We start from the raw sequence: 19,028 nt of genomic DNA, 5'->3' as shown, positions 1-19,028 counted from the left end.
TGAGTGGTGACTGCATTCCATGCGCCCTCACTCTGCAGCATCAGCTCCACAATGGTGTCTGCCAAAACATCGCCAACTGTGGTGGCGAGCGTTCGCCTGGCCTCGGTGAAGCGCCAGCAAGCGAAGAAGGTGTGATGAACATCAGTAAGCACACCGAGGCGACCTGACTTTTCCCATCCTGTAGAGGTACTTCCTAAAGTAACCGTGCCCCGTCAGGAACTGTCACAGGTAGAAATCTATTTCCCCGTGGCCACGATCTATCCAGGGTTGAAGTTCTCGAATGAGATGGAAGGTCCAGCGACCGTCCGATCCTTCCGTCCACCTCCTCTGCCAAACCTGCAGAGTTTCCACCCTGGCAGCAGCCAAGCCATCCTCTCTACCCCGCTCGGCAGCCTCCCGAAAGACGGTCTGTCTCTCGATGGCCAGCAGATCAATAGGAATCAACTCAGCCACGACCACCACGGCCGAACCGGAAACGGTGCGATAGGTGCAGGCGACCCTAAGTGTGGCTCTTATCTGTACCGATAACAGCCTTTGACTGTATCGCCTTATCCTCATGACACCCGCCCAAACCTCTGCGCCATACAGAAGGGTTGAGTTTACAGTAGACATGCAGAGGCGTCTCTTACTTGACCTAGGGCTTCCTACGTTAGCCATCAGCCTGTCGAGAGACATAACCACCTTAGAGGCTTTGTCGCACACCGCCTGAATGTGCTCCCAATACCGAAGACGGCAGTCGAGTAACACACGCAGGTACTTCGCCGCAGTCCTTGTCCGAACCTCGACACTCTCCACATTCATAGAGATCAGAGTGGGGATTCTCCGTCGAGTGAGCATAACGATCTCGGTCTTGGCGACCGCCAGCTCAAGTCCGTGGCTCGTCATCCAGGCATTGATTATCATTACCTGATTAAGGCGTTATTGTGCCAAGTCCTGAGTCCTCGCCGTGATGACTGCAGCTACGTTATCGGCATAACCCATGAGGAAAACGTCGTGGGGCATCTCGAGGCGAAGCAAACCATCGTATGAAACATTCCATAGGTCTGGACCGAAAATAGACCCTTGAGCCGCACCGGCAGTGACCTCTTTCGTTCTCCTTCCGTCTTTGGTTTCATACAACAGCCGAAGGTTTTTCAGGTAGTCCTGCACAATGACCAGGATATAGTCGGGCACGCTGAAGTCCCGCTGCAAGGCCTCTAGCATGTCTTCCCACCGAGCAGAGTTATTTTGTTATTAAGTTACATGATTATAAACTACATTACATTAAGTGATCTATTCCTTATAATTTCCGATAATATTTTGGTTAAAAAAAGTAACACCTTACCAAAGCCGTATTTAATATTTCATCCGTTTTATAAAACGATGAGTTATCTCTGATTTCATAATGTTCTGTTGTAGTTTTTCAACACTTAGTGTACTCAACAACTTATTATCGTTCAAGTTTGGCTCTTTAATAATGATTAGCTGGCAAGAAACCACTTGAGCTAACATTACAATGACTAGTATCCATCTTGCCCCTATACTCCTCTGGAATGTACAATAAATTTAGAGATCAGATGCTTTTTACTTTGGTAAGTTTTCTCATTATTTTCCAAGACATGTGAAGATTTTTAGGCAAATGGCTATTGAGGTAAAATTGTCATAGTTTTAATCACCCAAATACTTCCACGATAGTGTTATAGATGTTTTTGAGTATGTCAGTACTACACATACTTAAAGCAATTTTCAAGATTAATTGTTTGTAGATTCCTCAAGCATTTTGGTTTTTTATACAGTTTAACAGTTGTGCAATATATTCCTAATTGGAAACATGGTATTTTGACTCCTCATAAAGTGTTTTTTTTTAATCATAAACTGTGTAGTGTTTGATTTTTCTATTTTTCTCCACATGGAAGTACAATATCCCTAACATTTAAAATCCATAGGTACACAGAAAGTGAGAGGACAATTTGATGAATCAGTACATAAGCTACATTCACTATGCGGGTTATCTTGGCATTCATGTGTCCTTTCATGGTATATGTAAATGATATATTAGGGTTAATAATATTTATTAATCTTGTTCTATCTAAAACCAATTAAATACTTTTGTAATTTATTAAAAAAAACATGATAAAGGAAATACTTTTACTCATTTTGGATGTATATCATTATTTCAATTGACCCCATATTAGGGAAGTGAAGATTAGAATTTCAGAGATAATTGCAGAGATAAGAATGAACACTATCAAGTGATATGAACTTACATAACCAGATGATTGTGTAGAAAACTCAAGTGTTGAAGAGTATTTACAGCACACAAAAATGCAAGATTCTATTCTCCTTTTATTGATATTGAAGATTATCAGGTATTATTGTGTGGTCAAACTTGTAAACAATTTCTGAAAAGATAGACTTAACATGGTCATATTTTTGCTCTGGTCAGAAACTTAGTTTAACCTTATAAACACACTAGCTTATATGTCGTTCATAAATTTATGCACAGTTATTAGTTACCATTTAAAAAAAAATCAGTGTTCTTTAAACATCAAATATATAAAATTAAAATTGTACATAAATAAACAAAGTAGTGAGTTTGTGGCCACACATTTAGTTGCATTTTTACGAAATGTATTATAGTACTAAATGCATGCTTTATTGTTTTATTAATTACTATTAAATACGCTAAGAATACATTTGAATGTATCTCCTTCCTTCCTCCCCTTTAAAAATGTGGTTATCATCCTTTATAAAAATGTAAGATATATATCATTGCTGCACTATACTATATTTGTTAATTGTAATAAAATTGATTTTTCTACATAAATAGGCTATTAAATTTACTAAAGCTAAATATTTTTATACCAACATTCCAACCATTTTAGCAAACCACTATAAAATGAGCCAGATTTTGGTTAATAACAGTGAAAGGAGTAGTAAAAATTCTCTGTGCCATTGAAGGAAGGGGCATTATAGAATGAGAAATATAAATAATTCTTTTCACTTACATGTGTGTAGTGTGTCCGTGTACTTTTGTACATATATAGATAACATTAGATTTATTTAGTTTTAAAACAGTAATGCTGTCTAAATGTATTATTTTCCAGTTTTAATTTTTAGGTTACAGTTTTTCCCACCCGTTATTACAATAGAGGCTCAAACAACTGACATGTTTTATGAAGATGAGTTTGGGTTCATTAAGGCAAATCCATCATTTAAATTAGATGGCCCTTTGCCAACTGGAGCAATAAAGCTACTGAGAGAAGCTTTAGGAACCACTGAATCATATTCTAAAACAGAATCTGCCGCAAAGGGTGAAGAAGATTCAACAAAAACAGATTCTCCAAAAGTTAGGAAAAGAAATGCAAACAACAATGAATTAAATGATAGACCTACATCCAGTGAAGAATCTTCAAAATTTTATGAAGATGAATTTGGTTTTATAAAAGCAAATAGTTCTTTTTGGATTCACAGCAGTGAGTCAAAAAAGAATAAGAGAAGTGTTGCAGAAGATTTATCCAAATTTATAAAAAACTATGAGAATGGTGAAGAACTAGTTCAAGAAATGAATGATAAGATCAATGCAAATGAGGATGTGGATTATGACAAGTTGAGGGTCAATCTTGAAACGCCTGTTAGTTCCATAACGAGGATCCCACTGATCTACAATGAAGTCAATGTAAGTATGACGAGTAGTAATGTGATAATTGCAATTCTAACTAAGTAATCTAAAAGTGTAATGTTTACATCTTCAATGCTTATTCACACATACGTGCTGATCCTCACCTTCCTCTTGAAAAAAAAACCTCTAATATTCGGGATGGCTGCTGAAATCTGCATTTTGTTTTTACAACCAAAAGCACATTTAGTTAATCCTTGCAACTTCTTCAGTTGAAGAACCTGAGACTAAATTTACAAGAAAATTATTATGCTGGGTTACTTGTGTAATGTCGTCTTGTAATTTCATTCATCTGAAATATGTGTTGGTTGCACTAACTCAATACACTGATCCATCAAGCAGAGCTTGGAACTAAGCCATACTGTATAAATAGCTCTATATTTTCATGACTTGTCGGTGAAAGATGGAAGGATATTCAAACTTTACTCTTTCGTGTAAGTACAATAATTGTCTTAGCAGTTTGAAAGCAGCAATTTTGATTAGTAAAATGAAGGAGTTTTCTTTAGGTTTTCATTATCTTGAGTAATTTATTTTGTTAAGTTTCCTTAAAGTAAACTTATAAATCTGATCACATTGTAACACAAACTTACAGAACGGAGAGTGACCAATGAGTAATAGAAATTTTATTAAAAACAAAATGATCATACTGTATATATTATTTTGATATATATTAAAATTGTATAAAATACATAAATACAGTTTTCATTTATATAAAGGGTCAGTATCAAGGAGAGATAGCAGTGGGGACCCCTCCTCAATTCTTCAATGTGATATTTGACACAGCATCATCAGACTTGTGGATCCGATCCTATAAATGCAAGTACAAGAATGCAGACATTGGAAATCCTGGTGAGTTTATTCAATGTTTTCTATTGAAAATTAAAGCAGAGCAATTACCGTGTGAGCAGGCTATGAGTTGCTTGATACTAGCAGTTACTCAGTATCAATTTGACTATAGTTTTAGCTAGTCAGCCGTCTGTTACAGCAATACTGTTTTAAGCTTATGTTGAAGTAAGCAAATTATATATTGTTAGAATTTTTATATAAGAATTAAACCTTTCAACCTTGCGAATTGATTAAGTTCAAGAATCATGAATTTTATTGTCTTTAAACAAAATTGTGCAATAGACAATATCAATATTATATTGCATTATAATAACAACAAATACAAGAATAATAATAAAATAATCAAGACTCTAATGTATAAATATAAAATAATCAACAATACCATAACAATAAAAATAATCAAATAACAATAAAACCTATTTAAACACAACACACATTTAAGAAAATTAAAATATAGAATGCATTTCATTAAAGAACAAAATAATATAAATATAAGTATATTAGTCTTCAGCATCTGGTGGGCTTACTGTATCACACTTTTTCGAACAGACCGTAAATGTTGTATATTTGTAAAACAATCTATTCAGGGTAAAAATTGTTGGGATAATGTGAGAGATTTCTTCAATGGATGGCGAGGTACAATTAAATGACCTGTACTTTCATCCGTCGATCTCACCTCAATAGACTTTAATTTTAAAAATTTTAGAAGACAAAGTTTATTAAAAAAAAACATGTTGTATATACAATTTGAAAGAATGTTCTGTTTTAAGAATTATCATCCCAAGGCATAGCTGACAATATATGTTTTTAGATTATTAGATTATAACTTTTTGCTATTAGTCATTTCTGAATTTTGAAAATATAAGTATGGTTGTGGTGATAAAAGGATTGTTAATGATTTTATGGATTACACACAAGTGAAGCTGTTCTTTTGAAAACTGGAATCTGATTTTTTCTTCAGCTATGTAAGAGTATTTTTCTGATGTATATACACTATTTTGAACATGAAATGAATTCATGAAATTTGAGATGAAATGTTATGAATGATGTATGGGATGAATAAACAATAACTCTGTATAGATAAAATGAGTGAAACTCCTGGGCTATAAACATTTACAATGCAAACTTGACTTGTAGCATCTTATAACTGCATGAATTTCAATCAAAATTGGTATGAATATTTGACAATAATGATATTAACAAAAAAAGATATTTAGTGCATGCAAAGCTTTTTGGAAGTAGAGGTAGCGTTCAAGCATTAAAACTGTTGTATACACAACTACACTGGGCATTTCATATTTACAATCTATATAATCAAGGAAACTTAATGTTCTTCTATGGATGAACAAATTGTCTTCCAGGTATATAGATTTTCTTTACATATGGTATGAATTATTCATGAACATCTGGTTCTGATGTTATGATTACAAAGTTTTAAGTAGTAAAAAAGTTAAGCAGGTTCTAAATATAAGTTGTAAAATAAAACTGTGAACTACTATAAACCCACTAAAAGTCGTGTTTTTGGCAAAATCTGATAAAAAGTAGTTAATATAATATAAAGTAACATAAAATTACCCAAAATTGACAGGATTTAAATTAAATTAATATTTGAGCAAAACTGAAAAATAAATCAAAACATTTCTATTGCAATGAAACTTATGTTTTAGACACTGCTAAATCATTCAAAAGCTGGCTCTCTTCCACATATGAGAAAATGAATGGTAGTGTTGACAATCAGTATGCATCAGGAAGAGTTCAAGGAATTACAGCAATGGAAGTAGTAAAAGTGAGTTAAATATTTGCCCGTTTGTTGTAGTATGCTTGTACACACACACACACACACACACACACACACACACACACACACACACACACACACACACACACACACACACACAACACACACCACACACACACACACACACACACACACACACACACACCGGGGGAGAAGCCAAACTCCTACCGGGCGCGTCCCCAGGTGGCGGATCGGGGGATGTCCTAACCGGTCGTAAGATCGGCGGATAAGGGTGAAATAAAAATTAGCCCTCGTGGACCAAATTAGGCATCGGGAGCATCGGGCCATGTACGCAAGCGAACTCGGTGACGCTGCTCGAGAGAGATGTGCGAAATGATCCGCTGTAGCGCAGTGTGCGTGGTAAACTCCCGGCATCTACGTGCCGCACCCACAGGAGCAAGAGGAAGCCAATGAAGGAAGAAGGTGTAAGGTCAGGGCGGATGCTATTACCCGCTCTTATGACCTAAAGCTCTCGCAGTAATGGAGGGTAGCTGTGGGAGTGTTCACCCCCTCCACTTCCCGAGGCATCGCGTTCGGAGACGACCTTTTGCTTTGGAGTCCAACTTAAACTTATGGAGAACCAAATTCAAATTCAAGAGAGTAGAACAGACGGGCCACATGCCCAGCAGGAAGCACTATTGGAAGGCGCAGAGATGCAGAGAACGCAGGCTCTAGAATGTCTAGAGAAACTTACGCTCGAACTGCATGAGTTTGTTAAGTCGAAGGTCAAACATCCACAAAGAGATCAAGACTATGACAACCAGTGTGACTGCCGCCCTCGGCCGTTTTTAAAAGAATGGATTGAGCAGTGGCGGTCCATGAAGCAGCGCTATCTGCAGGTTGCACCGGAAGAGAGCACCTGCTTCAACATCGTCGTCATGTGTCCCATTGATTACTATCTCTCCATCTACAGAGGCAGATATGGATATGGGATCCGAAGCTGACTGTGAAATCGCTGGCCAAGGAGACGCTTGACAACAGGCCCAGTAAGCGGAAGCAACGGATATCGCCGGAATCGGCAGATAAACAGCTGAAGCGGAAGAAGGATTCAAAATCGAGTCCTCCGCAACGGAAAGTTCCGCAGGCGCTAGACGAAAATGAAAAGGATAAGTCGCTGGCCTGGCAAAAGGTCCAAACGAGACAGGAGAAGAGGAAGCAACAACAAGAGCAGCAATCTAACCAGCCGTTGCCGAAGTTAAAGCCTCCTCCGCAGAAAAAGGCGCGGAAGAAGCTTCGGAAACGATCAAGGACATCCGAAGCTTTAATCATTAGACCAGAGGACAAAACGAAGTATAGCGACATACTCCCGTCGAATCAAAAGTGAAGTCCCAGAGGACCAGGTCCGCTCGACGGTGGACAAGCTCTGCAAAACGAACGCTGGAAACGTACTAATTATCCTCTCCAAAAACAGTAAGGATAAAGGCCAGGCACTGCAGAAAACTATTGCCGGTATCCTGCAAAGGGACGCGACGGTCATTAGCACAGAGCCAGAACAGAATCTCGAAATACGAGATATTGACGACACGACTACGAAGGATGACGTTCTGAGGGCTTTACAAACAGCAGCTGGACAAGATTACAAGGATCCCAGCCGAAGCAGTTAAGTCGCTGCGGAAAAAGCCTATAGAGGTACTCAGACCGCCTTTGTGACACTGGCAGTTCCAATAGTGAAAAAGGTTATCGGAGAACACGGCAAATTAAGGATCGGCTGGGTCAATTGCCGCGTAAGAGTAACAGAGAGACCGACTCAGTGCTACAAATGCTGGTACTTTGGTCATCTCGCCAGTCAATGTAAAAGCAATGTGGACCGGACCAAACTTTGCATTAAGTGTGGGAAAAGACGGCCACAAAGTTGCAGAATGCAAGAATGTAGCAAAGTGTGCTCTGTGCGCCGAACAGGCCTGCAGGAAAAGACACAGCTCATCATGCAGGTACTAGCAGATTCCCCTTCTTCAGAGAGGCACTCCAGAAGCTGAAAAGCAGACGGAAATGAGAGTACTTCAGCTCAACCTAAAACCATTGTGAGGCGGCGCACGAACCTGCTTATGCAGACAGTGCGCGAATTGAAGATTGATGTAGTTGTAATAGCAGAACCCTACAGGCACTTAAGCAGTCAAACCGTGGGAAGAGGACAGAACAACCAAGGCTGTCATATGGTCTTGCGGCAAGTTTCCTTTTCCAGAGTGTGGCTAATACTACAGAGTCCGGCTTCGTAGCTGTGGGATAGATGGGGTCCGATTCTACAGTTGTTATGCACCACCGAGTCTCTCCATGGATGAATTCACCGACTTCCTGGACCGGCTGACCGAGGACGCGAAGCAGCACTATCCGGTGGTAATCGCCGGCGACTTCAATTCCTGGGCAGCAGGGCGACCAATGCAAGAGGTTAAAGCACTTTTGGAGGCCATCGCCAAACTGGACGTAGTCCTGCTCAACACTGGTGAAACCCCAACGTTTACCAAAGGAGAGGCAAGTTCCATCATCGATCTGACATTTGTCAGCAGCTCAGCCTCATCAAGCGCAGCCATATCTGGAAAGTGATGGACATTTACACAGCCTTTTCCTCGAAAGTGGAAACAGCAACGACTGGTACTGCTTCCTAAAGGAAAAAAAGCCGCCAGAAGAACCGTCATCTTACCGTCCACTATGTATGCTAGATACGGCGGGTAAGATACTTGAACGAATCATCCACCAGAGGATTGAGGCGATAGTCGATCCACTCCTGGCAGACAATCAATACGGTTTTCGAAAAGGACGATCAACCCTGGATGCGATCAACCTGGTTGTAAACACGGCCAAGGAGGCAATCGCAGGAACTAGGTGGAAGCGTGTACGAAGAAATACTGTCTAGTGGCCGCTTTAGACATCAGGAATGCATTCAACTCCGCAAAACTGTGATCGGATCATGCAAGCCCTACAAGAGAAGGATGTGCCAGAAATACCTATGCAGGATAGTGGTTAGCTACTTCACGGATAGAATCCTGAAATATGACACAAAGAATGGCCCAACAGAATATGAAGTTACTGGAGGTGTTCCACAGGGCTCAGTTTCTTGGTCCTTTGTTGTGGAATATTATGGTATGATGGCCTCCTAAGAATACCACTACCAACTGAAGCAAAACTTGCAGCATTTGCAGATGATGCAGCCGTAGTGATTGTCGCGAAGCATCTTGAAGAGATAAAACTAATCTTCGACATCGTATTTAGACGTATTAACCTATGGATGGATATGATGTACTTGGAGCTAGCCAAGCATAAGAACCGAAGCAGTGCTTATTACCGGCAGAAAAGTAATGGAAACTGTCAAGCTGGAATGTCGGCGTACAAGAAATCACATCACAACCATTTATTCGATATCTGGGAGTGATGCTTGATGCCCGACTAAACTTAAAGCAGCAAGTAGACCACGTGAGTGCCAAAACATCAGTAGTAAGAGCAAGCCTATCACGGCTCATGCCTAACGTTGGAGACCCAAAGCAGTGCAGAAGGAGCTTACTTTCGTCAGTTGTCACCTCGGTGCTGACTTATGAAATCTCCATCTGGGCGGATGCCCTTGAAGTCCAAGAGACAAGAAGAAAAGTCGCATCCATCTATCGACTAAGCGCCGTGAGAGTGTCCAGTGCCTTCCGCACAGTATCAGAAGAAGCGGCGTGCGTTATTGCCGGAATGCTGCCTGTCCGAGTGCTAGCCGAAGAAAGGCGAGCCCTCTATCAACGACGAAAATCATCTGCGTCGAGTCTTGATGAACTTAGGACCGAAAGAACGGCAGTATAGTATACGCCGTTTGGCAAGCGCAGTGGGATGCCGCGGAGAAAGGTAGGTGGACGTACCGCCTAATACGACAACTGGATGCCTGGTTGAATAGAAGTCACGGAGAGGTCAATTACTATATGACACAAATACTATCAGGACACGGTTGCTTCCGAGCATATCTCTATCGCTTAGAGCACGATAATTCGCCGGAGTGTCCGTCCCTGTCCTGGAGTCTCCGAAGATGCAGAACACGTATTCTTTATGTGCCCTAGATTCAGTTTGCAGCGTGACAACCTGGAAACTATTCTTAACCGGACACTGCATCCAGAACACTAGTAGAAGCTATGCTGTCATCGAAAGCTACATGGGACGCCACCCAGCACATTCGCCATGGAGGTGCTGAAAAGAACTAAGGTCTATTGAAAGGCAGAGGTACAAACTCCGCAATAACTAGACGAGAAGAAATGACTACAACCACCTGATGAAAGAGCAGAAATGCTAGATTCTCTCCCTGCGATGTAATGCCTAACGGCGGTTTTCCACAGGGATTCAGAGACTGGAGTATAGGGGAAGTTTTTTAGTCGGTATTAGCATTGGCTACAGTCACCAGCCAATGTTCGAGTCCGACATACCCAGGCAAAAAACACCTAAGTCTGGCATGCGGAAATGGCATTTTTTTCACAACCCTAAAAAAAAAAAAAAAAAAAAAAAACACACACACACACACACACACACATATATATATATATATATATATATATATATATATAATGGTGTTAAAAATTTAACACCATTACAATATAATGGTGTTAAATTTTTTACAAATGCTATTTATTGAGTAGGTAGTAAAAAACTTGCACAAATCATGAATAATTAAATAAAAAATATGCAGTTACAAATTGCCCAAAAAGAGGGAAAGAGCAAAGTATTTATGAATAGTAAGAAGTTAGAATTTACTTCAAGGTGTGCAGTTTCTGATGCTATTTCAGATGTCTTGCTACTTACTCTGTAGCATGCAGAGTCCATCAAATGCCTTCAATTTATGGAATCTCTTCAGAAAGGCAATGTCTCAAGATTTCCTTATCTCTTACAAGGCCGAGTTAGCCTATCAGTTAGCTTTGCAAAACATTTCAGAAACATTTTCTAAAATTATATGGTTACTCTTTGTCATCCTTTGACTTTCCTTCTATTGAAAATCTACCTGAAACTATGGAAGAAACTACATAGGAGACTCGAGTTGATGAACTTGCAAATGCAAATGATGGCTTCAACAATTGAAGAACGAGGATTTATTATAGACTCTTATTAAGTTCTCAAGTTCATCCACAACACAGACAGTTCTACAAGTGTTTGCAGAGCATATTTTATAGATGAACCAGGTGGCAATGGAAAACATTTGTATATAGATGTTTAATCCAGAATTGAATCAATTTAGGCGTGCAAGTTATATCAGTAGCATGGACTGGAATTGCTGCTATGTTATTTCCACGTGGCCATACAGTTCACAGACGATTCAAATTACCACTAAATTTACATGAACATTCTGTATCTAGTTTAAAAGTTAATAGTAAAGAAGCCACCATAATTCATTCCACAAAGTTAATCATCTGGGATGAGGCACTGATGGTCAACAAACATTCCTTAATGTGCATTAATTAATTGGCAATTGAAAGATATAATGGATAACAATGTACCATTTGGTGGAGAAATCATCTTCTTAGGAGGAGATTACGGAGTTGCCTTTGTCCCTGATTTCAAACTCAGATATTATCGGTGAAGTATATGGTCAAAATTCATCATTCTATCTTGACGCTTCCTACCTTTTAAGTAATTCAATCAAGAATGAGCACTGCGATGAAGTCGATAAAAGTGTTTTAGATCTCTTTTCAGGTTCATCCAGAACTTACTTTAGTGTAAATACGGTACTTTAATAACTGAAGATAAGAGCGAACTGCTAACAATTTCCTAATGAATTCTTAAACAGCCTTAAAATGACTGACAACCCATTGTGGTTATTTTTTGACCATCCCATGATTTGACTTTGAAGGAAGTTGCAGTTGTAATGTTAGTGAGAAACCTTAATTCGATGAATGGCACAAGACTAATTGTCAAAAAAATGTTTGAGAACGGTTTGGATTTGGAATTTATTACTGGTAAGGTGGTTGGACATTGGGTATTATGACCTCACATTGACTTATCACTATCTGATACTTCCGATCCATATTCATTAAAGGGAAGACAATTCTCCGTTAGAGTGGCATTCTGCATGACAATTAAGGAGGTGTAGGGGTAAACAACCGAGTTGGAATATACTTACCTGAACCAGTGTTCAGTCATGGTCAGTTGTATGTGGCCCTATCTCAGAGAAAATCGTTCAAAAATGGTAAGGTAGAAATTAAACCTCAAGGTTGGCTCACATCCAATGTGGTTTGAAAGAAAATATTGTGAAATTAGATTTTTTTTGTGAACGAGGTTGGAACAACATGTCAACTAATTACAATCTTTTTATATGTGATTTTTCATGTGACATAAAATATATGAGAACTGATTTCTTGACTAAGTATGTTATTCCTAATATATTATTTCCTCCTTTGACGAGGTAACAACTACTGACGTGTGCCTCCCCTTCCCCCCACTAATTACAATATCAAGTAACACTACATGGCAGCACGGGTCATCTAGTACCGTTTAAAACGAATTAGCTTACAGTGTCCCTATTTTTCAAAATACAATTTCTTGCGGAGGTGATAGTAGTATACTACTATCTTATCCATTTACAGATGATACTAATGATTTACTAATGACTGTGCTGTCACATTAGACTGAAGGGTTAGAGAATCTGTAAGAATGGATTGGCATTTTTCTGAAAGAGGATAAGAGTGGACAAGTTGAGATCTTTCAATGAAGTAAATAACACAAACAAATTAACATTGCCTAGCCACGGAGCTGATTTCATATACAACACACAATCTTCTCAAACAGTTCAAGAAATCATTATTTTACACTACTTGTTTCAAGACTATTGCCTCAGATGAGTCAATGATATAAAAAATATCTTCATTGTAACTGAAATGGACGCATTATCTCGTACAATAGTTTTAGTAGGCTACCTAATTTGTTTGTGCTTTGTTTGCTACCTTTGTATTTAGTATAAATATGTTTTAAATTATTGATTTTTAACATGATTCCAACCATGAAATTATTTTAAATTTCTTTGCATCACTTGAAGATAAGTCTCAAAATATATAGTGTATACAATTATTTTTCAGCTACTGTTTGATAAGGTATTGACCACATTACATCAACTGGAAGCTTTTGGCCTCCTTAGGGCCTGAAGGTCCCAGAATTTGCAATTGATTTATGCAATAGCTTCATCCATTGTCATCATGTTGGAGTAACTCCCTTGTAGTTTTCTCTGGTTTCTGGGAGCAGCAGTTCAGTTTGTACCTGAAGATTATCCCTTGGAAGTATCACAATCTAAGAAAGCTCACAATATTCACTCTTAGGGACCAATGTGAGAAAAGTAACAACATAACTATCTGATCAATGCATTGTTGAATCTAAGCTTGGCCGTACAGAAATATTTAACAACTTATAAGTAATCTGCCTTGTAAGCATTCAATTATTAATTTGTTATGCACAAAACTATACTACTTTAGTGATATAATTAAAGTATTAATTTATGTTTGTTGATCTTTGGTTTGTATAGAAATAATTTAAAATAAATTTTGGTTTGTTTTAGATTGGAGGACTTACCATAAAAAATCAAATAATCGTAGAAGCTCTTCTATTGCAAGATTTGCCATACACAATTTTTGATGGAATATTTGGGTTAAGTCCCAAAGATGATCGCCATTATTTAATGTCACCTTTCTATAATATGATACTTCAGGACTTAGTGCCTTCTCCTGTGTTTTCTCTCTATTTCTCCGAGTAATAATTTATTATACATGGGTAATTTGATCATATATTTTTTTCATTTTTCAAAATTTCAATAGTCAAATTTCCTCAGGCTCAATTAACTTTATAAAATACACAGCTTCCGATAGTAAGTAACACAAATAAAATATACACATGCTGCCTCATAGTATCTTATTTTCAGTAATTTTAATTATTTATTATTATTTTGATTTATAATTGTTCAATGCTAATGTATATTTTGTAATTAAGTTGGTAGTAACACAACAGCTGTATTCAAATGTGAAAAAGCGTAAAAAAACTCATTTTGCCAATTATTTTTCAGTAGTAATTTCAAAATGGATATATGCTGAATTCGTATCTTATCAAACAATTAGAAAATGATGCATATTATAAATAATTTCTTAATACATATTAAACATAGGAATTTTGTAAGTAGAAAGTGAATTATTCTTAAAATAAACTACTGATAAGTAGAATGCTTTTGTTAAAAGAAACTATTTTGGATTAATATTATGTTTCAGTGCAAAAAATGAATTAATATTTGGAGGAGTGGATCCAAACTACTATAAAGGAGAGTTTATATTTGTGAATACACTCAACAAGATGACTGATCGCTGGCAATTTCTCTTCAAAGGGTAAGTATTATGAAATCAAGGACATAAATAATATCAATATCACTTACTTAAAAAGCAAGTAAACAGTAAATTCCTTTTGAGGTTGTCAGTTAAAATATTTTTAATAGTCTTAAATAAAAAAATTATTTTGTTTTTCATTCTTCTATCTACTGCGAAAGTAGGAATAGGATGTCAATAAGAATTTTACGTGGACGCACAGTATTAAAATTTACATTACAAAAACAAAAAACTTTTGGTTATATAAGAAGTGTTTCAGTTTCTATTTTTTCTAAAAAAAGGCATTTGCAAATTTATTTTATCTACTACAAATATAATTATACCCATTTTACTGAAGACCATTTTAGTACATACTGCTATATCCCTTGTTTACCCAATGTGATACATGCAGTTATGTATGAGAATTGTCCAGAAAGTAAGGATCATTTGATAATAAGACCTGTGTAGGTTTCAGTTCAGTCACAACCATATAGCCCAGGCTTACATTACATATTCCAACAGCTGTTTGAAAAGTGTCATTGTTTTATTGGTTTAACTGACATTATGATGGATGTGTTATTAGAAAATGCTGCCAATTGTAAAATTCAATCAGTTTTTAAATTGATAAAAATGCTAAACTGGTGAAATTTAAAATTGATCATGATCTTTTTCAGTGTATAGTTTGGAGGTTATGAGTGAAAGAAAAGCATGGGAGTGGTGTTGCCTGTCATGTAGAACTATCATTTATGGTAGAAGCTGCTCTGTTTAGTTTATGAAAGTCTGAAAACAAATTGACAATCATGTCAAAGCTAACTGTCGTTTCACGTTGAATGAACTTAGCGACCAATTTCCTTTGACACAGTCACTTATCCATGAAATAACTACTAATCATTTGGGCTATAAAAAGATTTGTGCACAATCAGCCCCAACCCTTTTGACTGATAAATAATGTGCACCGCAGCTGCATTGAGTTTTGTTGAAAACTGCAACGTTAATTGTAATATAATGTTGAACAATATAGGACTGTTGGTGAAGAAATTCCCACACATACTCCTGTTACTATTAAATGTGTTAAATGCGGACACAACATTAGCCACAGTATACTATGGTATACATAACACACTGACTACTGAGCGGTACATTGTTTAATGTTGGCACACATGTGACTATTGGTAGCAAACATGATAAGTTTTATTATTTTATTGAAATAAAATTATTAACATTATTAGATTGAGTTTTTTGTAAATGAAAATTGTCCATGCTTTATGGAGGACCCTCCTTATATTTTAATATTTACATAAATTGTATTTTGAACTCATAAAAAATAATAATATAAAATGATTTAGTATCATCATGAATCAAACTTTAAGATACTGTACTATATTGTTATATAATTGAGCTGCAATTTGCATATATTTTTTAATAATATGTTATTAAAACAACATTGAATATCAATATATGAGGAGCAGAAGTAGTCCTTAGTGTTTTTAATCTAAAATGTAAATTTTTTCGAATTAAAACTTAAAACAGAATTCAATCAAAATAATTATTTATCAATAGTATATACAACATCTTTTCCAATAGTAAACTTTTCAAAAATTCAACGTGAGCCATTAGAAGTAATCAATATTTACATTTAAATACTTCGTTTTAATATAACTAAAAATTTAGATATGATATTAAAAAAATACTGCTTTGAGACTTATTTGCACCAATTAATAATGTCCTCATTACAGGATATATGTGGAAGATAAGGAGTTGAGCAAAAGGGGTTGTCTGGGTATTGTGGACTCAGGCTCTGACTTTTTGATGGGGTCTAAGGAATTAATAGAAGCGATTATGGAATCAATAGACCCTCAACGGGTTACCAACAAAGTGCATGAAGGCTATATCGTAAGTAATAATATATTAGATCAAATCAAAGTTTTTGCAAAACCTTTTTGTGATACTTTGGAAATTATAATGAAAATGCTTTAGGCACATTACAAACCATAAATATTGAGTAAGAAAATAAAACAGTTAGTTAGCCTAGCACGACATAAAGAATGATTATACAAGGAATTGGAAATATAAATCTGAGTGAGGTGATCTTACTCTGCCTTCTTCGACAGCAAAATATAGAGAGGGTGTTTCTAAATCACTGACTCTTCAGAAATTGTAATGGTTGAGGCTGAGTGTACTTTCCAATCCTACCTCCCCCTGGTAGATGTTTCATGGGATCTCACAGAAGTTGGTTTCAATCCTTCCTTACCCATCCTGAATGTCCTGTCACTTAAGAAACCTGTTGTGCAATGATATTTAAAGTTCAAGTAAAATGAAGATGTTTTCCATTTTTTATACTTTCTAAATATTTATCAAACATAATTAGTTTATAAGACACAGTTTTTGTTACATTTTATAATCTGCTGAGTGACAGCGAGGAGGGTACAAAGGGTCCACATCCCCCAAATTTTAAATGTTTTCAATAACTTTTTTAGTAAACAATTATTATTATTTAAATAACTCAGTATTACTGACGTTTACTGCTAAAAGATCATTCTCAGCAAAGAAATGGGTCAAGAACTTTCTAAGGAACAAAATGTGGCCTTACTCTCTGTCCACTACGGAAAAATATCAGTTGTCTGGACCACCCCAAAAATTTTCCTTGCTACATTCTTGGTCAGTGTCTATCACCCAAAGGAAAAATTTAATTTTTACCTGTCTGTGTCTATGTGTCTGTGTTTCTTTATATCTATCTGTCTGTATGTGCGATTCTCGTGAACAAACTGACCTATAGACTTGAAATTTTGCATAAAGCTTAATTTCTATATAAACAACTCTGAGTTAGATGATGGTGGATATCACTCCATGGGATTTGGCTGAGCGTTAGTGAACATATTTACATTAGTCTTATGGGTAACCATGATGGCAACACTGAAAAAATACGTTCTGAGTAGACAAACTGAGTACAGTGAAATAAAATTTTAACATAACATAGTATCACATGTAGCCTGATGAAATAAGATATACACTTGAAACTTTACATGTAACCTCAGTGAAGCTTGTTATGCAACATGTAGTGTAGCGCATTCGTACCTTGTTACTAGATTTAATAACCTGACATAAAATAAAAAGAGTTTTGTCTCCTCCATGGTCAGCAACAACTATTCCACTTCTACCTTAGCATTAGCATTAGCAGTGGTAGAAGTCAGTACCACTGATTTGTTTACTGACTTGTAGCAACATAAGTCAGTAAATCGTGGTAAATTATGTTGTGTGCGCAGGTCTCTTGCAGTGATATTGACAAACTAAAAGAAGTAAGATTTAAAACCATGGAGAACAAGATATTATCCATGATGCCTAAGGAATATGTTAAACGGGTGAGTTAAATGAAAACTATTTTACTTAAGTGAAAGAAACAATACTTTAGAAAGAAGGAAAACTAATTGTTACTATATTTTGTTATTGTATAATTAATTTTGAAATTTCAAAGTTGTGAAATGATGGTGTTTGTGATTAAATATTCTTAAGAAGTGTTTGTGGTTTCAAAAAACATAAAGTAAGACATTAATAAAGTTATCATAGACTTTGAATACCAAGATTAGATAGAGTTCTCAGATTCATTAGTTTTTAAAATTAAACTAAAGTTATATTTTTCAGGCTGTAATTAACAACAGCGAGTTTTGCTACACATCTTTCTTGGTTCTCCATGGGTTAAATACTACAGACTCTACTCCCATTCTGTGTTTCGGCAGCGTATTTATGAGGAAATATTACACACAGTTTGACCTCAAGGAGAGCAGAATTGGTTTTGCACTAGCAAGCTAAGACATGTTTACTGATGTACACACAAGCTGACATGCTTACTGTTGCACATATCAAAAATAACATTGAAGAGCCTGAATAATTTGATGAAATTATTGATTACTCTTCAATCGTTCTGGCTGAATTGCAGTTCTCTGTGAAAACCATTTATAAATTCATTTCACCCAGCTGTAACAATAAATTCTAAAATATTATATTCATAAATATTCCATCACTTTTCCTCATAGAAATGAAACAAATCAGTCATTTATTACCTAGTCTATCAACATGAAGTAAGTAACGTTTATTGAATAAAAACAGATCAATGCTGTTATCATCTTTGTAAATCACTTTGTTCTCAGCTTAATTACGTTGATCAGTAATATGATCACAAGGATCTAAAGTATACAAATAGTGGGGTACAAAAATATGTAGTCTATATTTAAACTCCTCAAATTATTTTGCAGATAAGAATTTTTTTTAATGAGATGTATTAAGTAAAAGTGGAAAATGTTAAAATAAAACACATGGATCACCCATTGTTCACTTTAATATTATTAAAAGTATTATATTCCTACTAAACAAGCTAAATACTGCTGAATATATGTGGTGATTAAAATAATGAAGAATATATTTCGTGTCTACAATTAGTAACATT

At 36.3% G+C, this 19,028-nt stretch overlaps 1 protein-coding gene across 1 annotated transcript; it reads left to right on the top strand.

Moving 5' to 3' along the window:
- The first annotated feature begins 2,175 nt into the window (after window positions 1-2,175).
- On the top strand, window positions 2,176-18,916 carry LOC124359524 (lysosomal aspartic protease-like). Its single transcript, XM_046812334.1, has 9 exons — window positions 2,176-2,348; window positions 3,100-3,658; window positions 4,375-4,507; window positions 6,172-6,290; window positions 13,798-13,988; window positions 14,498-14,611; window positions 16,324-16,480; window positions 17,851-17,946; window positions 18,227-18,916. The coding sequence occupies exons 1-9, from the start codon at window positions 2,305-2,307 to the stop codon at window positions 18,392-18,394; spliced, it is 1,581 nt and encodes a 526-aa protein (XP_046668290.1). The 5' UTR covers window positions 2,176-2,304; the 3' UTR covers window positions 18,395-18,916.
- Window positions 18,917-19,028: the final 112 nt, after the last annotated feature.

Source organism: Homalodisca vitripennis, chromosome 4 (assembly GCF_021130785.1).
Source record: "Homalodisca vitripennis isolate AUS2020 chromosome 4, UT_GWSS_2.1, whole genome shotgun sequence".
NCBI lineage: Eukaryota > Metazoa > Arthropoda > Insecta > Hemiptera > Cicadellidae > Homalodisca > Homalodisca vitripennis.
This window is presented reverse-complemented; position numbering and strand designations above follow the sequence as displayed.

Bases quoted from the DNA above. Each gene is read 5' to 3' on its own strand.
- LOC124359524 (XM_046812334.1), top strand. From the start codon at position 2,305: ATGCAAGATTCTATTCTCCTTTTATTGATATTGAAGATTATCAG. The intron at 3,659-4,374 runs GTAAGTATGACG...ATTTATATAAAG, and splicing joins TGATCTACAATGAAGTCAAT to GGTCAGTATCAAGGAGAGAT. The intron at 13,989-14,497 runs GTAATAATTTAT...ATTATGTTTCAG, and splicing joins TTTTCTCTCTATTTCTCCGA to TGCAAAAAATGAATTAATAT.